This window comes from Ricinus communis, chromosome 3, assembly GCF_019578655.1.
Source record: "Ricinus communis isolate WT05 ecotype wild-type chromosome 3, ASM1957865v1, whole genome shotgun sequence".
Taxonomy (NCBI): domain Eukaryota; kingdom Viridiplantae; phylum Streptophyta; class Magnoliopsida; order Malpighiales; family Euphorbiaceae; genus Ricinus; species Ricinus communis.
In genome coordinates, this window is record NC_063258.1 from 28,495,604 (window position 1) to 28,514,761 (window position 19,158).

The 19,158-nt window shown below is 33.4% G+C and overlaps 5 protein-coding genes across 9 annotated transcripts; 3 read left to right on the forward strand and 2 right to left on the reverse strand.

Annotated features, from left to right (window-relative positions):
- Window positions 1–915: 915 nt before the first annotated feature.
- LOC8272529 (pre-mRNA cleavage factor Im 25 kDa subunit 1) lies at window positions 916–2,900 on the reverse strand. 3 transcript variants are annotated; one of them, XM_002514046.4, is made up of 7 exons: window positions 2,437–2,883; window positions 2,300–2,345; window positions 2,052–2,145; window positions 1,862–1,929; window positions 1,684–1,770; window positions 1,495–1,605; window positions 916–1,221 (listed from the first exon to the last, which is right to left on the reverse strand). In XM_002514046.4, exons 1-7 carry the CDS (start codon window positions 2,823–2,825, stop codon window positions 1,150–1,152), a joined length of 867 nt encoding a protein of 288 aa, XP_002514092.2. In that variant the 5' UTR covers window positions 2,826–2,883; the 3' UTR covers window positions 916–1,149. The 3 variants fall into 3 exon arrangements, with proteins under 3 accessions (XP_002514092.2, XP_015571671.2, XP_048228380.1); XM_015716185.3 differs by lacking the exon at window positions 1,495–1,605 and having other exon boundaries at window positions 2,437–2,900; XM_048372423.1 differs by lacking the exons at window positions 1,862–1,929; window positions 2,052–2,145 and having other exon boundaries at window positions 2,437–2,891.
- Window positions 2,901–4,740: 1,840 nt separating this feature from the next.
- Window positions 4,741–7,396, forward strand: LOC8272528. Its single transcript, XM_002514045.4, has 6 exons — window positions 4,741–4,950; window positions 5,537–5,595; window positions 6,027–6,143; window positions 6,509–6,635; window positions 6,708–6,825; window positions 6,933–7,396. The coding sequence occupies exons 2-6, from the start codon at window positions 5,586–5,588 to the stop codon at window positions 6,987–6,989; spliced, it is 429 nt and encodes a 142-aa protein (XP_002514091.1). The 5' UTR covers window positions 4,741–4,950; window positions 5,537–5,585; the 3' UTR covers window positions 6,990–7,396.
- A 594-nt stretch (window positions 7,397–7,990) lies between these two features.
- Window positions 7,991–10,683, reverse strand: LOC8272527 (UBP1-associated proteins 1C). Of its 3 annotated transcripts, none has more exons than XM_002514044.4 (6): window positions 10,269–10,681; window positions 10,101–10,175; window positions 9,857–9,984; window positions 9,022–9,493; window positions 8,642–8,755; window positions 7,991–8,506 (listed from the first exon to the last, which is right to left on the reverse strand). In XM_002514044.4, the coding sequence occupies exons 1-6, from the start codon at window positions 10,353–10,355 to the stop codon at window positions 8,444–8,446; spliced, it is 939 nt and encodes a 312-aa protein (XP_002514090.2). In that variant the 5' UTR covers window positions 10,356–10,681; the 3' UTR covers window positions 7,991–8,443. The 3 variants fall into 3 exon arrangements, 2 of the variants coding, with proteins under 2 accessions (XP_002514090.2, XP_048227992.1); XM_048372035.1 differs by having other exon boundaries at window positions 10,101–10,189; XR_007215145.1 differs by lacking the exon at window positions 7,991–8,506 and adding an exon at window positions 8,862–8,959 and having other exon boundaries at window positions 10,269–10,683.
- Window positions 10,684–14,443: 3,760 nt separating this feature from the next.
- LOC107260871 (ras-associated and pleckstrin homology domains-containing protein 1) lies at window positions 14,444–16,722 on the forward strand. Its single transcript, XM_015716190.3, has one exon. It carries the CDS (start codon window positions 14,639–14,641, stop codon window positions 16,322–16,324), a length of 1,686 nt encoding a protein of 561 aa, XP_015571676.2. The 5' UTR covers window positions 14,444–14,638; the 3' UTR covers window positions 16,325–16,722.
- Window positions 16,723–17,044: 322 nt separating this feature from the next.
- On the forward strand, window positions 17,045–18,928 carry LOC8272526 (WD repeat-containing protein VIP3). Its single transcript, XM_015716253.3, has 2 exons — window positions 17,045–17,617; window positions 17,912–18,928. Exons 1-2 carry the CDS (start codon window positions 17,279–17,281, stop codon window positions 18,536–18,538), a joined length of 966 nt encoding a protein of 321 aa, XP_015571739.2. The 5' UTR covers window positions 17,045–17,278; the 3' UTR covers window positions 18,539–18,928.
- The last annotated feature ends 230 nt before the right edge of the window (window positions 18,929–19,158 follow it).

The window sequence follows — 19,158 nt, forward strand, 5'->3', positions numbered from 1 at the left end:
TATATACATTGTTCTAACGGGTGCCTCCTTATGTTCTAACGTCTGTCTATTTCTATGTGAACGTCTAATTCTTAACTTTAAATAAGGTTGAAGTGACATTTTCTTCTTTAAAAGAAAGATTACTCCCTTATCTGGAGGTCTGTGATGTCTATGAGACTCCTACTTCTGTACTTCTGGAGTCCCTTTCTGTGTTTCTTCTTCAACAAAAAGACTAGCAATTATTATTCATATTTTGCTTGCTTGATACGAAGAAAATCAAAATTGCTACTCACCTATTGCTCACTTAATGTAGTAATTAATATTTTTAGAAATTTATTTATTGATTTTAAAATATTAAGATATAAGTTTGTAGAAATTTTTAAAGGTTACATTGTACGGACAAAAAATGAAAAAAGAAATGGATCACTTAGTATTAATGGAAGAAAATAACTCCAAATTAGCTGATAAAAATTAAGCTTTTGTTTCAAATTCTTTGGTCTACAAAAACTGTCGGGACGTTCATATAAGTCAGCAGAGACAATTCAACTCTTCCGCTTTATGTGGGAACTAAACACTAAACACGGTGCAATAACAGGTGAGGAGTGTCTCCTGTTTCTTTTTTCTATAAATAAAATATTTATTATTATTTGTAACCTATTTAATATATTATATAAGATAAATGAAAACAATACTTTCATAATATTCTTACCCACTTACAATTTCTTTTTATTCTGAATACTTTGAATCTTCGTCAAATTATTTTATCAATATGATTATCTCATAGGTTCTACAAGCCAAAATATACAGTAAATACAATCATTTCATATAAAAAAAAATTACATTTTATTATTAATAAATTATAATATTTCTCAACAGATATGGATGAAGTACTGAAATAAAAAAATGTAACTAAACAATAATATTAAGGAAACATGGTGAAAAGTAACACCCAGACACAAATGTAACATCTATATTGCTCTGTTCATAAATTACAAAGGATAAACACTGACCACAGGTATAACAGTAACAATCTGTTGAATATACAATGTGTGAATCAAGATTTGTCATAGAAGCAGAGATGTCTCAGCAATGAGCCTTTTCCAACGAAAGCATAAAGGCCCCCTCTTTACTTACCTCACAGTCTACTCAGTCACTATGAGAATGCCCACTTCAAGAATTGATTATTCTGAAGGAGTATTTTGATAGCAGCTGTGGAACTCCTGAGATTATTCCTCCATATGTCTACGAAATGAACAATCGAAATAGATTACAAATGACAACCAGCTTGATTAACTTCAGTAAATTTACATGCTTTAGAATTTCATGGAGACTAATCATGTAGCCATCTTAGGGTCCCAAAATAAACAGCCCCTCTCACCCACCAAACAATAGTATTAATAACATCACAAACTTGACAGCAAGCCATCAAGATAACGTACAGGATCAATCCAACCTCAACAGACAGCTAAATGCAAAATACCATCCATATTTACAAATCCTGACAAAGAATTGTACCTTGTGATTATCATGGATCTGGGACAATGGAACAGCTAGCAGTTTAAGGTTTTTTGGTACAATGAACTTACAACTCGTTGGTAACCTCACAAGGAAGAGTTTTGTGCACTCCTATATAAATAGATAACAAAGAATTTAAGAAATCTTTGCAAGGATAATACTGCAATAGAGCAGTTTCAGTTTAATCACCTTAGGTGTTTTAAGGTTAGGAGGCAAGTAAGGATACAACAAAGTTTCGAAGTCAGGCCTCCACCACATCCCAAGGCACTCCCCCACCTGGACAAGACAAAAAATATATATATGTAATTCCAACACAACCTGCAATAGCTATACTGCCAGATAAGCACCAAATATGCAAACTAATTACCTCCCAGTCAGTTTGATCTTGATTATTAGAGAGTTTTCTTGATAGCTTACGTTTCAATCCACCAATATCTAGAAAATCCGAAAACAAATCCCAGTTCTATCAGACCTTACAAGTATGCTACTTATTTAAAGAATCTTTTTTTTGCATCGCCAGTTTCATGTAATAGGATGCATAAAATACAAACTAATACCTGATTCACCTGGTCTTATGCGACCACCAGGAAGCTTAAAGATGGAATTTTTAATTTGCAATAGCAAAAGATGGGGGTGTTTGAACAACTCAACCTGATTTGATAACATCAGTATCATCTTAAATCTCAATTCTAACATTTCTTAATCGACATTAATCAAAAGTTACCAACTTAATACAACTAAGCTTAAAATGTCTAAAAACTATCAAAGAACAAAGCAAGAAAAATAAAGGCAGCTGATAACAGACCAGAATAACAGCCTCCACGCATGTCCTCAATCCATGAGCAAGATAGCTAATTCCAAAAACAATTCGAAATCACTTCAAAGAAAGCAAAGTAAAGAAAACCCTTTAAACCAAAAGACAAAAAGAGATTAGAGAAGTACTTGGATTTCATCCTCTGTACACGATCAACTAAAGTCTCATCTCTGAAAGGAAGAGGATCTTTTGATCCAAAATAGTATCTACTAAGTGGGTATATGTCTAAAACAAAACCCTGATCCCTACTAGCTTCATGGTGATTGTTATTAACAACTACTTCATGATCACCCATCTCAAATTTTGCCCGTAAAATAACAAGAAAATAGCTCAAGAATAGAAAGAAACAATAAATAAACAAGTAGAAGTATACAGAAGAAAAGAGAAGGTGTCCTTTGCTAATGTGCACTTTGTATAATTTAGTACGTGTCCTTCCCTGGATTGTGGATGCTTTTGCTCGCTGCTGGACATTGGTTTTACTTTTTGTTGCATTATCTTGCTTGACTGATACGGACATAGGAGAGAGAACGGTAGGCTTGACGACTGTGGACTGTGGAGATTGGCAAGTACTTTAATGGGCTTAAAGCTTGGGTCAGAATTTCTGATTTGGGTGTTTGTTTAAATTTCTAATAGTCTTCTAGGCTTAGCTCTGCACAGTACTAATAGACCTTCACTAGGAAGTCAATCTCGTCCAAAAGAAAAACAGCAAAAAAAAAAAAAGTGTATTCTATCATCATATTAATCTGATTTATTTTTTATTTATTGGAATTCAATAGAGCATGAATCATATAATGAGAAAATATTTTTAATTTAGTGGATAATAAATTTTACTATATTAATAGAAAATAATCAAATTTAAAATATTTTACTCTACAAGTGAATACCAATTGTATTACTGATCGCTAGAGTAATTTAATTATTAAATTATTTATTAAAATTTTGTTGTAATGTGTAATCTTTATGTAATGAAAAATTATTCTATTATTATTATTTTCATTTATCTTTTATTATGGGGGAATGTATCTAATATTTTTTTTATAAATAGATACCGGTCAAATTACTTTTTTATTAGTCGTTTATTTATACATTGCACGACTATCGTTATTATTTTGATTATAAAATTAAAATTATAAATGTAATTTAATATTTTTAATTTTTAATATTAATTTATAATATTTTAAAAAATAATAGCAAATTAACTATTTATTTTAAATATTTTTAATTCTTTCAAAATTTTATTAGTACAATATTATTTTAAAATATCTATTTATTAATTCTAATATTATGTAAATTAGTACTACCAATATAATTGATATTACTATTTATATAATTAAAAGTTATTATATAATTAAAAATAATTTATTAGTAAATATAATATTTAAAAATATTATTTTCTATAACTAAAATTATTATCTAATTAAAAAATTAATTTATTAGTTAATATAATGAATATGCTATTTTTTAGAATAATTATGATTTAATTAGAAAAATAATTATTATTTAATTAAAAAATTAATTTATTATTAATATGTTATTTCTTAGAATTAAAATGAGTGTTTAATTAGATATGTAATTTATTAATCAAAAAATTAATAGAAAAAATTATAAAATTACACATAAATTTGAATTTCATGTTTCAAAATAAATATACATGTCAAAATAAAAATTTTATGTATTAAAAATAAAACACACATGTCAAAAAAAAATTAAATTTTAAGAATTAATATATATATATATATATATATATAAATTAATAATCTAATTATTAAATCGTATGTTGAGAATTTTTAATTTGCAAGTGGTCAATTATAGAATTATTATATTAATTATATATTTATTTGTTTTGAGTTGAAGGTTAGACCATTTGGTGAAATGTGATGAATCATATTTTCTGCCGGTATCATTAATTTATTTAGATAAATATATTCTTTCTTTTTTCAGTATACAACACTTTGAAAACTATAAAGGGAATATTAAGTTGAGAAGCACCTTGTTAATTCATTATCATCAAGCACCATATAAATCATTTTTACACAAATTCTATTTTGGTAAATGCTAAAATGGAAACTTTAGTGCATTAACAAATACATTAATTATGTGCCCTTTGCAAATAAAAATAATAAAATTATGGGAATATTGCCGGCTATAAGTCGGCATTATTTGAGTACAAATAATAAAAAAAACAAAAAGAAATAGAATTGTTTCTCACTGTTGACCAATAAGAAACCTTAGCTTTGGATACCTAACATAGATGAAATAAGGGTATAATTGTCTTTAAAATAATTATAATCCAATCATAATTCATTATTTTCTGACCTACCAACCTTTAAACTACTCCACAAAAAAAAAAAAAATTATATTTATCATTTTATATAATTCAAAAAATTATTATTGAAATCTTAAAAAGAACATTTTGTTTTCTTTATATTAGAAGAAAAGAAAAGGTACATAAAAGAGAGTCAATTTTGCTCTGCCTTCAGTGATTGACAATAAACAAAAAACAGCTTTACTTGTCATCTAAAGCCCTTCTATTTATGCTTATCAAGAGAGGAAAAGAAAAAACCCATCTTTTGTATCACTTCTTTGATCTATATAAATACCCATCCAAAGATTTTCACTATCCAGTTTCCCGTTTCCCACAGGCAAGAACGCTTCTTTGTTTTTACTTATGTTTTTATTTCTAATTTGTTTTTTACTTTTATTTTTATTTCTAAATTTGAATGCTTTATGTTGTTTGTTTAATATTGCCTGTGAGTAAGTAATGTTTGGTATTTTGGGTATGTATGGTTTTCTTTTTCTTTTCTTTTCTTTGTTTCCCAGATGAGATTTTGTGGATTGTTTCAAATTGTGTTTAGGTCTGTTGGTTTGTTGACTTTCACTGTTTTGGCCTGTTTATTTGGTTTTTGCAGCTAAAGTTTATTATTCTGTTTTTAAGTTTGTTACTGCACTTTATGTATAACAATTTCACATCTTAGCTGATTTGTTAATTTTAATTTTAATTTCTTGTTTGGTTCATGCCTCTGGAAAGATTTCGATTTATTTCCGAGGGGTAATAGAAAAAGCATTAATGCGTTGTATCAACATATACATGCCTCAAGTACTTATGAATTCTTTGTTTTCTGGTTTTTGAGATAAATTTTCTTTGCTGGTGGAACATGTCAATTTAGTTGCTTTTCATTTTTTCCCTAAAGAATTTAATCCTAAGCGCCTCTTTAATTTCTGAAGCAGGGATTGTTCGGGGCTGTCAGAGCTGAGGAGTACAACCTGCTGAATAGCCATGGATCAAAGTACTATACCTTTCTTAATTTATTTGCTCACATGTTTTTACGCATCATCCAGATACCTGGTAAAATGATTTTTTTGTAATTGATCATGATCACCTATGCAACAAACTGGGTTTGTTTGTATGAGCTAGTGGGAACCATTTGATGCATATAGGAATTTGACGCTGTTAGGTGCTGGAGATAAGGGCCGCACAGTTGTTTTCATACGGATCTTTGCTAGTATAGTAATAGGATAATGATATTTTGATATCTTTATATGCTAAAGAACAAGAGTTTTTCAGGAATATCTAGGCTAAGCTTCTACCGAAGATCCTTTTTTACTTTGGATTTTTCTTCTGTGAGAATTGTGGTTGCTGAACACTGAAAGTTAATCGTTTAACTTGTCAAGATTAACCAAGTTATATCGACATAAATCCAACTTCTTGGCACTGCAGATATTGCTATTGAAGAGAAAGAATGTTTACGAACTGGCCTTGAGTTGGTGAAATCTGCATCTGACAAGCATATTGATCTTCTCAGGCCATCTGCTCGGTACTATTCGGCTTCCAAAGGTAGTTATGGAAACAATAACCAGCTAAATAAGTAATTTGTGATGTCAAATTACATTGTGGTGAATTACATTTTATTAGAAACTGATAATTACTTTCCATTACCTGTTGCAAATTACATCATTGTCATTGAATTTTGCTGCTTTGTTTCATTTTTTCCTCAATCTCCAGACTGATTTATTGGTTCTGAATGTGTTCTATTGCTTTTAGAGTGACATTTCTGCTTCATTTCTATGTTCACCAAATCATATTATTCATTTAAAATATTTTATTTACCATATAGAGTTCTATTTCTGTCCAATAAATAAATTATATAGCATATATTAAGTGTTTATCCAAACAGCTGAGAGACACTGTGATAATGGTAGGGCAAGCCCCAGATGGCGCAGATCGAGAAAAGGGGAAGTATACCCTTCTTAGAGATTCTGAGGACTTCCAAATCGGGATTTATGACAAACCCCTTCCCTGCTTCGGTTGTGGTGTAGGATGGTTTTCGTGAGTATTCTTCACACTATACTTTCTTGCACACAATTTCACAAATTCTCACAGTCATACCTTCTTATGCAGTTTTCTTTTAGGGTTCGCGTTCCCATTGATGTGGTACTATGCCACATTTCTTTACTTTGGGAACTATTACCGCAAGGATCCTAGGGAGCGAGCAGGCCTTGCTGCAGCTGCCATTGCTGTAAGCTCTCTCTCCTCTCCTCCCTCTCCCACTCTTGAAAAAATATTTAATGTCTTCAACGCCTACTGGATTTGACTCCTAAAACCTTAATGCAATTCCCAATGCAGGCAATGGCATTTTCTGTCCTGTTGATGATCATAATAGCTTATACAGCCCTCTTTTAGCCCAGCACTTCACTTGCAAGTCTGCTCTTAACCGCATACATGTTAAAACAAGACGCTATCTGTCTGGAAGAAATTGCCTATGCAATGTAGATAAGAAAGTTCTAGCAGAAGGCCATCAAGAAGAAATTATTGCAAGATTGTTCATCGACAGTTGGAGATATACCTACACTTCACAAACAAACAAAAACCTGAAACTTCATTCCACGTTGTTTGGTTGAACCTGTGGCTTTGTAGTGCTAGGGAACATCGTCAATTAGCATTTATACAAAGTGTTGTAGCATTTATATTTGAGGCTTTGTTAATATGTGAATAATCTATTATGAGTTTACAGATCAAATAGGTTTATTTGTTGTCACAGGACTGGATTTTCCATCAATGCTATTTTGAAACGGATTTTCAAACACTTATTGTAGGTAATTGCGAAATTGGCCTTGCACTGCTCTCTTTTTGTAACTTTACTGCTGAATTACGTGCCTGCTTCCATGGACTCCAAGGATTATGCTTTACAATAATATTTATTCTGAACATCCAGAACTAGGGGTGTTCAGAAAACCGCTAAACACTGTTCATTATTCAAAGAACGCCACTAAACCATACTAAACCTGGCATGGTATCTGTATATAAAATGTTATAATATGGGTTATCTAACTTTTTAAATTGTTTAATGTTAAATTTGTTTAAATTTTAATTTTGAACTTGTAATAATCAAGTAGGCACCATATATTAGAAAACCTCGTTCAAATTCTATTTCAAACGTTTGTATGGCTATTTCTTCCACTGATAGCGTTCCTATAAAAGAAAAAAAATTCCTAGTGTCAACCGTTTAAAATACTATATATCAAACCGTTATTTTTCAGTTTAGTTTAGTTTAATCTTTTCAGCTAAACAGTTCTATTTAGTTTATAATAATGCAAATCAGTATTCTACAGTTTGGTTTGAAAATTTTCTAAGACCACAGCAAGAAACCAAATCCAGAACCTGTGTAGAATTGCAGCAACATATTGATGGATAGCAAATAAATGACGTATAACCAGCAGCATACAAGAATCTGCCATTCCACAGTTAACGACCTTACAGATTGGTGTTTTTTAACTGCTTGCGATTCTATAGGCAATAACACTTACAAAATAATGCCTTCAGTTTTCAACAACTGCCATTCCATATGCAACAACCTCACTTACAAAATGATGGTTTTGAATAGTTTCTCTCTTTATGAATTAAAACTGAGAATCGCCAAGAATCATCGAACTTTCCGTGATACTGCTCTAGTAATAGAAAAGAAAACTAAATAATAGCACAAGCTCCAAAAGGTCCCAAAACTGTTGGTCCGTAAACAAGATAAGGACCAGTTCACGTTCATTCTCAAACAATGAGTAAATTAACATATGATGCAGACTGCAGTTGATCAAGCTATCCATTAGCAATTCTCTTCTATACAGTCAAAAGTCTATATTTCAATCTTTAGCCGCAAGACGCACATACTTGTTATCAGCTTTGAATCTGGAACTTGTATTGATCTATCCACCAAGAAACAAAATCAATATATAATTTAAAATTGGATATGGTCCTTATCAGCTAGCAGCACCATTAGGAAATAGAAAAATAAAAAACTGAAATGTAGAACAAAAATATAACGTCTTAGGAGGCCTGACCTTTTGCTCGAGCATATCATTGACTCGGGTTTCATCCTCTATTATGCCAGATTCCCGTAGAGACTTGAAAACAAGTTTTTTCAGTTTCTTCATCTTCAGAACCCCATCTGGATTCTGTTTTACCCATGCAAAATATAATAAGAATATATGTTCAATAAGGACAGTAATGGAATATAGCACAATGTACGCTCAATTAGTGTTATAGAGAGGCTTCCTATACCCATTCAAGCCACTTTTTGTGCATTAGATTTGCCTCAGTGGCCATAAACATGAGGCTAATGTTATGCGTGTTTGTTTGATCAAGATGAGGATGATTTACTGCATAATAAAATAGAATTAAAAAAGAATATAAGAAAAATAAAATTAACAAAGATACATACGGTTCTCAAGGCTGATTTAATCAACTTCTTCAACTTTATCTTCTTGTTAGTATCTTCTTTTGTAAAGCCAGTAGCATTAAGCCCATCACGTTTAGCTTTCTTCAGCTCACTCACTTGTCCCTCTGCTTTGGCTTGACCATCCTCTGTTTCATCTGGAGAATCAGCTCCTGCCTTTTCCCCAGCATCGTTCCTTCCAGATTCATTAGTTTTTCTTTTTCTCTTTGATTGCAATTTCTCAGTGTCAGTTTCGGGTTTGGCATGTGCTGCAGGAGTATTTTGTTCTCTTTGTTCCTCCATTTGTTTATTATCATGCAATTCACCATTTGTGGTGTTTCCTGTTGCAGCAGATTCTTCTGTCTGTTTAGCTTGTTGCTGCTTAGCAGCATGAATAGCTCGGGCCTTCGCCCGATGCTTCTTTCCATCAGCATGGAGAAGCAACGTTTGCTTACTAGTAGCACTGGTATTGCAGAGACTATAAATCCACAGGAAATTTGACAAAATCAAACCCCATTCAACCCATATGCGTTAATCTTATGTTTAAAATTGGGAGGTCATTATGTGACAAAGATTTGAACTCTTCACCACCAGCGACTACCATTATATTTATAATTTGAAAAATGGTGAATTAGCATTCGATATATTAAAAACTACACAGAAAATGAACTCTCAATCTATTCACAAGAGCCTAGACACGCCAATGCCCAAAACTAGAAGCTAATCAGTCTTGATGTGTATCTCATTAATGTCCCTCAACTACTTGAATTTTCCTCAAGTATCCATGGTTTTTTATTTTTGGTGCTTTCAAATTTGATGAAAATAAACAAGTTGAACTGACCTACAAAACCAAGGAGGGCGATCAGATAACCCAACGGTTATATCAACATCAGGGTGTTGTTGCTTCTTGTTGGATTTAGGTGTTGCACCATTTGAAATCTTCCCTTGTCCCTTTGGGCCATACTTCTCCTAAACACATACAAATTACAAATAATTTCTAGAAAAAAAATAAATAAATAAAAGCGTTTAAATTGAATATGGACATATATGCAAAAGAAAGAAAAAGAAATGAGAAAGAAACTAACCGCCTCAGTAATGCACTGAGTGTGGCCTTGAACTCTGTCTTGACCGAACATTTCTCCGCAATCAATGCATGATAGCTACACCACCACCACTATACGTCAAAATACAGCTTCAGCTTGTTTTAGGTTAAACTTAAAAGCAAACTTAAAATAAAGGAAAAATAAAGGGACCTTGGTGGCAGAGCAAATTCTGAAGTGATTAGGTAACTTAGGTTTCTTCAAATTCTCTCCGCAATCTTCACACTGGAACCACACCATTTTCTTCTTCTTTTTTCTTAAAAAAAAATGCCTAAATCGATTGCAGAGAGAAACCAATGGATGAAGCTGGTGGAGAAGGTGAATCAGGGTTTAATACCTTTTTTTAGGGTTTTCTCTTCTTTTTTTTTCTTTTCCTGATCGAGAACCAATACGCACCGGTTCGAATCTTTTCAGCTTCCGCGAATCAAGAGCCACCGGGACAAATGCTATTGACCGGTGTCGTTTAGGATTGGGCCCTCGACGACAATTACAAAACGGGCTCAGACCTAAGCGATTATCGCCATTTTATTGTCCAATTGAACAATTATGCAGGGCGAGGGCACTGCTATTTTTAAAAAGAAATATTTTTAATGATAAAGTAATTTTTATCTTTCGATTTTTATGAAATATTAAAAGTGTTTAATGCTTTTTAGTTGTTGTTTTTTAAGAAGTATTTTTTTTTTTATATATAAGAATGTAATGAGAGAAAAAAGAATAAAAAAGAGATAAGTTGCGGGAAGAAAAAAGTGAAGAAAAATAGAAAACAAAAATGTGAAGAAAAAAAATAAGAAATAAAAATTATAAAATAATACTTACTGGTTTATTCAAAATAAATTTTATTTTTAAATATTATGAAAGAAATTTTGAAAAGAGAAAATAAAAATAATTATAATAAGTATTATTTTATATGAAAAAATAAATGAAAAACACGAAACAAAAACAATAACAAACACTTTCTAAAATTTTATTTTTATATTTTTTTCAGAAAATAAATACTAAAAGATATCTGAATGATATTATTTTAAATTTATATTATTATGATTTTATATTTTATTTATATCTTTTTAAATTTTGTCAAAAATATACTAAAAATTTATTGATTTTAATTTATATTATTATAAATATTTTTTATTAGAATTTTATCGGAAAATATATTAAAGGTTTTACCTAAAAGATACCGAAAAAATCTTATTTTAATTTGTATTATTATTAAATCAGGAAAAATAAAATAGATTTATCATTTTTATTTTATATATGTATATTTGATATTATTGAATTAAATGGTATTATATTTTTTATAGTATTTAATATATATTTTTTAAAATAAGCAACTAATTTGTTTTGACGATATGAAGACTTGTGTTTCAAAAAATATACTAAAATATATCAAATGCAGTTTAAAATGTATAAAAATAAAATAAAAATATCAAAATGATATCATAATGCAATTTTCAAAAAGAATTATATAAATAAATAAATAATTTAAAAACACATAAAACTATTTTGACCCATAAAAATAAGATTTTGCCTCCATTTTTTAATGTTATTTTTTTAAAATAACCCTATCATGTATCCTTGCATAGGGAATAATGGTGAAGCAATTACAAAAAGAATAAATAAAATTTTAAATCCTTCTGCTTTTGTTTAATGAATATTTTAAGCCAAAAGCAACCCGTTATTTTCTTATGTAAATCTTCAAATTAATTAATGAATTATAGAGCAAAATGATATTGATTGAAATGAAAGTTCAGTCGTAACAAGTGTTTTAGATGGGAGAGGGTGAGGGAAAGGATAATCTTTCTATTAATTAATATTTGTTAATAGTCCCATTTGGAATTAATATAATATTTGCTCCTTTCATTTTCATTTTCAAAATATTGATAAGCTACTTCAAAGCTATGAGCCCACACTTGTTAAATAATTGATGTACGAGTATAAGCCAACCCACATAACAAAAGAAAAGAAGAAAGAATGAAAGCTACCATTTCAACATTGTGAACGTGATTATATTTTTAAATATTTTTGGATTATAAATGATTGATACGTTTTGATTTAGGTCCCTATTTGCTAATTTCTTATATAATATTTCGAGAATTTCTTGTAATATTTAGTCAATTTAAGATGTAAAGTTTAGAATTCAAGAAATAAATAAATAAAACTGTAAAAAATATATTAAAATAAGGATTGATTGATTGAAATGGAATTGGCACGTGAGAGGCAGGCTGTCCACCGGAAGCTAGCTGTGGGAGGAGACTTAGAGGACACTTCGTGTTCGTGGCAGTGTGGCTATCATTCCTCATCCTGTCTCTTTTACTCGAGTTTTCTTCCAAGTAACAGAGTCCCTACCCGACCTCAACTTCCAAACAACAACCCATTTTAAATAATAAATTATTATACATACAAACCATAAAAGCCCTTTAAAAATTTGATTACTTGTGATCAACCTAAAATAAACAGGAATAATACTTCATAATTTATTTTAAATATAAGGGAAAACAGAGATGAGAAAGTGGGCTAGCTTGGCATGGGACGGGACCTCACCATAGTTTTTAACTTTTGGTGGGAAGATGGGAGTGGGACATGATGAACAAGATAAGCGCTAGGGTTCAAATAATATCTTTTTATTTTTTTCTTCTTTCCCCTACAAATGGTACCGCTGTTGCCCTAAACTGCCATGATTTTTAAGGACCAGTATTTGTCACGCATCAGGGCCCTCTTTTCTTATATTTTTGCTTGAAAAGAAAATGATTCATTGAGTTTTATACATCAAAGAGCAGTGCTCGTTTTCTTAATATTGCAAATTGAGATTAAAAAGTGGATTTCTTTGAGTTGGGATTATTTACACGAAGTGTAAAGTCTTGGAAATGTAGAGTTTGAGTAGCCGTAATTATAAATACTATGGAAGGAAGTATGATCTTAACGTCAAGATTATGCTTCTCATCTTCAAAAAATCCAATTTTCGAGTTCTATTACATCGTCTACGAGTTGGGTTTGTTGACTCCATTTAGCTGTTTTTATCATGAACAATAACAAAAAATTAACATCTCCTGATAAGAAAAATCTGCTGAAACTTATATTTTAGAAAATGCATTAGTTTTAATTTAAAAATTTGACAAATAGTAAAAGAAAAGAAATAAAATTCTGCACAATTAGTAAATTGCAGAGAAAATCCATACCGAGTTATCAAGTTAACAGGATCCATCGCCTAGATACACTACAAAATGACTGATTTCGTTTTGGCTTAGCAAAATGAAATATATATGGGATTATCAAAGAGTTGCTTGCTACCTGCTGTATTTATAACTCACCGACTATTGAAAAGAATATCAGTAATTAGTGATGCAGTAACAGTAGTAAACAATGTTAATAATACAAGTAATTAAACAGTGAAAAGGGCAAAAGGTTATTTATAAGAGTTTGAATTTGTTCTTTTTGAAAGAGAGAGGTGGGGGGAGCTGATTAATTAAAAGTAATGGTTTTGTTGTAAAGGATATGATTTCAATGATTACAGCCACAGCCACAATCATACAGGCAAGGCAAAGGCTAAACGAATGCTGTCTTTGTATACAGTAATACGCTTGCGGAATATGGACTACACGTGGCCATAACTTGCACAATCAAGAACTATTTCTTCTTCTTCTTCTTTTTTTTTTTTTTTTTTTTTTTGTTGCTTTTAGCAATACCAAATCTCCATAAACTGCCAACTTTAACTTATCTCTGCAAATCAAAGTCTGGACAAACACATGGTTTACGCTATTTGTCCTTTTGTTGTTGTCTGTTGGGGATGTGTTTGAATTATGTGTATGAATTCAATAATATTTAACTTAAATAAATTGAGCTTGCAGTCAAATCTACTATCTGTCGTCGTCCTCTCTGATCAATACTTATCATTTATTTGAGCGAGCATGCCATTCCAGTAGCTATCACTTTTGCTTGGTTTGGTAACGCATTGGTTGTTAATTCACATAAACGGCCTAAGAATATTACAGTTTAGAAGTCCAGAAAAGAAAAAAAAGATCAAAATTAATGGTGTATACTTTGCATGATATTGAGATGTAATTACAATGAATAGTATAGAATGTGAAATATCTGTATATAAAGATTTGAAATTATTTGCCATAATTCAAAATGTTAGCAAAGCAAAAGCATAGTGGGTCATGGTCAAGAAAAAAGTTATAAACCTTTACCCCAGAAAAAGTGAAATACAATGAAAAATAAAACTCAGCAATAAAAAAAGACCTTAATTCAAAGGAAAATAACCAAAGAGCATTTGATCAGATGTCGTGTATTTATTATGATTTAAGTGAACTTTAATTATTGCATTTCGTTTCTTAAATTAATACACAACATATCTCTGTCTTGTAAGGTTAAGTTCCTTTCAATCCCCAACAAAAATACCGAAAGCTTTCTCTCTTTCCTCACAAGCAAAACCCAAAAGGCCGAACTCAAATACCTAAAACAAATAAAACGCAAGAGACCCACCACCCTTCTGGCCACAGCTCACGCTCACCACCACTGCCGCCATGACTCCTCGCGGCAGCCGTAGCTCTCAATCTCTACCGTTACTGATCCTTCTCTTTTCTATACTAATCTGCATTCTCTTCTTCTTTACTATTTCTTATCTTATCTCTTCCTCATCATCTAATTATAACAAGCTTAGACCCAGTACAGTAAAGAAGAGTTGGGACTCTCTCAATGTGTTTCTTGTATTGTTTGCAATCCTTTGTGGGATCTTTGCTAGAAGAAATGATGATGATTCTGCTCCTTCCGGTGATCACAGTAATAGCAGCAGCGTTTTACATAATAATAGTAATAATAATAAAGAACGCGACCATGCTGTTTCAAATCACAGTCATTGGCTTGACGATAATCAGTTTGCATCAGCTACACCGATGAGGAGGTTAAAGAGGAGCAGCAGTTCCTATCCAGATCTCAGGCAAGAATCTTTGTGGCAATCCGGTGATGATATCGATCGGTTCAGGTTCTTTGACGATTTTGAATTAAGCAAGTTTAGGTCATCTGAATATAGTCATAATAATATTTATCATCATCGTAGACAAAGGAGTTATGTGTTTGATCAAGATTCTACTACTGTCAAGGAAATTCCTGTTGATACTTACGTGCTCCGTTCTTCACCACCAAAGTCGCCGGCTCCTCCATCGCCACCTGCACCAGCACCTCCACCTCCACCTCCACCGCCACCACCCCCACCGCCAGCAACAACAAATAATCACAAACAGAGGCGAAGTTATAAAACAGTTCCTCGTAGAGAGGATGAGCGCGATCATTTCACAAGAGTAAATAATCCACCACCAGCGCCACCACCGCCTCCACCAGCCCCGCCAGTTGTGAATCGATCACAGGATAAGTACAGGAGAAACGAACGTAAGAAGAGTAATGCCACTCAGGAGATAAAGATGGTTTTTATTTCATTATATCATCAGAGTAAAAGGAAAAAGAAACAGAAAACAAGAAACTTATACAATGATCATATACTTCAGTCTCCTTCCAGTGAACCACCATTGTCCTTTGCTGTACCTCCGACACCGCCGCCGCCGCCTCCTCCGCCACCTCCACCACCATCAGTCTTCCATAATTTTTTCAGAAAAGGAAGCAAAAGTAAACGAATTTATTCATTCTCTGCACCGCCACCTCCACCACCACCACCTCCTCCACGAACGACAACACTGTCTTCATCAAAGCGGTGGTCCAAACGTAAAGCGCCGCCGCCACCTCCACCGCCTCCGCCAGCACCGTCAACACCGCCAAGAGCGCCAACACAACGGAGAAATCATACAGCAACTACCGGTCGGCCACCGTTGCCGACAAGAGTTAATAATAATAATTGGTATGAGGAAAATGTGAATAGTGGCGGGCAATCTCCGCTTATTCCAATGCCGCCACCGCCTCCACCTCCGCCGTTCAGAGTGCCAGGTTTTAAATTCGCGGTGAAAGGAGATTATGTTAAGGTGCGAAGCGCGCATAGTTCACGATGCAGCTCACCAGAGTTAGAGGAGGTTGACAGGCAGTCAACGGATACGGTCAACATGATGGAGGGTGGATCTGTGTTTTGCCTCAGCCCAGATGTTAATCTTAAGGCTGATTCTTTTATTGCTCGGCTAAGAGGAGAATGGAGGCTGGAGAAAATCAATTCGTTAAAGAATAGAAGCATGGGCCTAGGCCCAGATTCAGGTCCAGCATCGCTATGAAACTGACAGAAGTTTGCATTTTGCGGGTACGATCCGTGATGCACAAAGAAAAGAAAAAGTTTTAACACATAATGCAAAATATTATATAATATAAAATAATATAATATGTAGTAGGATGGGTCTCTGGGTATGTTTTTTCAATTACCTTATGGAGATCCCTTTTATAGAGAATGTGGATTGGAGTTTCTTTTCTTCTTCTTGTTATTATTTTTGTAAGCTTGGAATGTGCTGTTGCATTATGAGTTCATGAAAGATAGAGTTGATGTATAGGAAGGAAAAAGTACCTTAGTGAGATGGAAGGCTCTGGTTGTGTTTTTTAGTCACATTTTGGAGCCACACTTTTTAGAGTTTGATGAGAGTCGAATACCAAGTTTGGATTGTTTGATGGTTTTACACAATAACAGCTTATTATCTAATTTTGAGAATTAGTGGGATGTGATGGCATTAAGACTACTTTTATTTTATATATAGTTTGGAGTTTAATGAGTGACCAATCCCGAATTATTATTATTATTATTATTATTATTATTACATGTTCTCCCTCAAGTACCATGTATATCATCTTTCAACATTTTTGGATGTAACAAACCAATTCATTTGATCTATTGTCAACGTCTTGCAAGTGGAATCTTAAGTTAACAAAACTTTCCTGTCTACTTGTAAAGTTGGAAACCCGACAAAACTTAATTTGTTTCCCTTGTTACCAAACGAAACATAAACATTACTTAAAGTCACAGGAATTGGGCTCCCAGGCCCAAAATCAAACTACAGCTACAGGTCAAAACGACAAAACCTCATTTGCCCGAAAAAACTAAACAAAGAAAAAGAAGCTGGGAAAGAAGAGAAAATTAAAAAGAAAAAAAGAAAAAAGCATATACAGGGACAAAACCCCAAACTGAAATCAATCGTTCCTTGTGGGATTCAATTTTTAGGGTTGTTGTCCAAAACAAGTAAATGAAACTTGCAGGTCTACAATCCATCGAGAACGCTCACGACGAGTCAGTATGGGCAGCGACATGGGTCCCCGCCACCCAGACCCGACAGGCTCTCCTTCTGACCGGTTCACTTGACGAGACCGTGAAGCTATGGAGATCCGACGAGCTTAACCTAGAGCGAACCAACACCGGACACTGCCTCGGCGTCGTTTCTGTGGCGGCCCATCCTTCAGGTGTTATCGCCGCGTCCGCTTCGCTTGATAGCTTTGTTAGAGTCTTCGATGTGGACACAAATGCTACCATTGCAACTCTCGAATCTCCACCCTCAGAAGTTTGGCAAATGCAGTTTGACCCCAAGGTATTTGTAATTTGATTGAAGAGAAATAAACTTATAATTGAAGATTGAAGAACTGCTTTGTTTTGTTTAATTAGATAGCTTAGAATAACAATAACAATTTGTAATTGATCTTTTGATTGGATGTTATTAGCACATTGACTATTTGCATTCACTTATCTTTCACCTAAGGACTGTATTTGTAGAGCATCTAATATCTGTAAAGATGACTTTTTAGCTGTGACATGATTGGGAACATATGCGTGATCTCAACAAGTATTTGAACTTGATCGATGTTAACGATAGCTCTACCTACAGGGTACCACTCTTGCAGTTGCTGGTGGGGGTAGTGCATCAGTCAATCTTTGGGACACTGCTACATGGAAGCAGATTGCCTCTCTTTCTGTTCCCCGTCCAGAAGGTCCCAAGCCTTCCGATAAGAATAGCAGCAAGAAGTTTGTCTTATCAGTTGCGTGGAGCCCTGACGGGAAACGACTTGCTTGTGGCTCCATGGATGGCACTATTTCTGTTTTTGATGTAGCCCGAGCTAAATTTTTACACCACCTCGAAGGCCATTTCATGCCTGTGCGTTCTCTTGTTTATTCTCCTATTGATCCTCGCGTGCTTTTTTCCGCATCAGATGATGCTCATGTGCACATGTATGATTCCGAAGGCAAAAGTCTCATTACAGCAATGTCAGGTCATGCAAGCTGGGTATTGAGTGTTGATGCAAGCCCTGATGGAGCAGCTATTGCAACTGGTTCAAGCGATAGAACTGTAAGGCTATGGGATCTTAACATGAGGGCTGCTGTGCAGACAATGAGCAATCATTCAGACCAGGTTTGGGCGGTAGCATTTCGACCACCGGGAGGAACTGGCGACCGTAATGGTCGCCTTGCTAGTGTGTCTGATGACAAAAGCATCTCTCTCTATGGTTACTCCTAAACATGCGTGGCATGTTGGGAGCAAAGACATATGGGGTTGGTTGTTGTTACAAGATTTACTGCTGTTATTGTTGTTATTTATCAAATTGATCCTAGAGAAATGTTTAATTTTTAGATCAATTTGCTTCTGCACTAATTATCTTTACTTCACAAAATGGTAAACAGAAGAGGCAATCTTCCTGGCCATCATGAAAAATAGGAGGAAGAGTAAGGTCAGCAATTAAGATTCCGATGAAAGAAATTGATCCAAAGATCTGATCTCCCTGTTCTGGTGAGCCTCAGTTGTGGCTTTCAAAGCCAATTATGATGTATTGGACCTTTACCGATTGCAGTTGTAGCCTTTTATTGTTTTTGTCAAATGATGAATATATGCAGACTTCTATCCACAAAATTAGACAGTAGCTGGTGTTGACGTGTCACCAGAGTAGGATGTAAATAGTGTGTAAGCATAGCCATGTGGTGAAAGCTAGAGTCATTAGCATACAGCTGTTATGGGAATTTACAGCGCAGGATCAATTTTATCATCCGCCAGCAGCTCAATAAGTTTACTGGATACATGCCAAGTTGAAAATTTCCGAAAAATCACAATCCTTGTACAAATCATGACTCTGCATTTGTAAG

Coding starts and splice junctions, on each gene's coding strand:
- LOC8272529 (XM_002514046.4), bottom strand. CDS start 2,825: ATGTCCGTATCAGTCAAGCAAGATAATGCAACAAAAAGTAAAACCAAT. Junction 2,346..2,436: donor GTACAGAGGATGAAATCCAA/GTACTTCTCTAA, acceptor TTTTGGAATTAG/CTATCTTGCTCATGGATTGA. Junction 1,606..1,683: donor CTAACCTTAAAACACCTAAG/GTGATTAAACTG, acceptor CTATTTATATAG/GAGTGCACAAAACTCTTCCT.
- LOC8272528 (XM_002514045.4), top strand. Junction 6,144..6,508: donor GTACTATTCGGCTTCCAAAG/GTAGTTATGGAA, acceptor TGATAATGGTAG/GGCAAGCCCCAGATGGCGCA. Junction 6,826..6,932: donor TTGCTGCAGCTGCCATTGCT/GTAAGCTCTCTC, acceptor TTCCCAATGCAG/GCAATGGCATTTTCTGTCCT.
- LOC8272527 (XM_002514044.4), bottom strand. CDS start 10,355: ATGGTGTGGTTCCAGTGTGAAGATTGCGGAGAGAATTTGAAGAAACCT. Junction 10,176..10,268: donor GAATTTGCTCTGCCACCAAG/GTCCCTTTATTT, acceptor GTGGTGGTGTAG/CTATCATGCATTGATTGCGG. Junction 8,756..9,021: donor TTAAATCAGCCTTGAGAACC/GTATGTATCTTT, acceptor TGGGTAAAACAG/AATCCAGATGGGGTTCTGAA.
- LOC107260871 (XM_015716190.3), top strand. CDS start 14,639: ATGACTCCTCGCGGCAGCCGTAGCTCTCAATCTCTACCGTTACTGATC.
- LOC8272526 (XM_015716253.3), top strand. CDS start 17,279: ATGAAACTTGCAGGTCTACAATCCATCGAGAACGCTCACGACGAGTCA. Junction 17,618..17,911: donor AAATGCAGTTTGACCCCAAG/GTATTTGTAATT, acceptor CTCTACCTACAG/GGTACCACTCTTGCAGTTGC.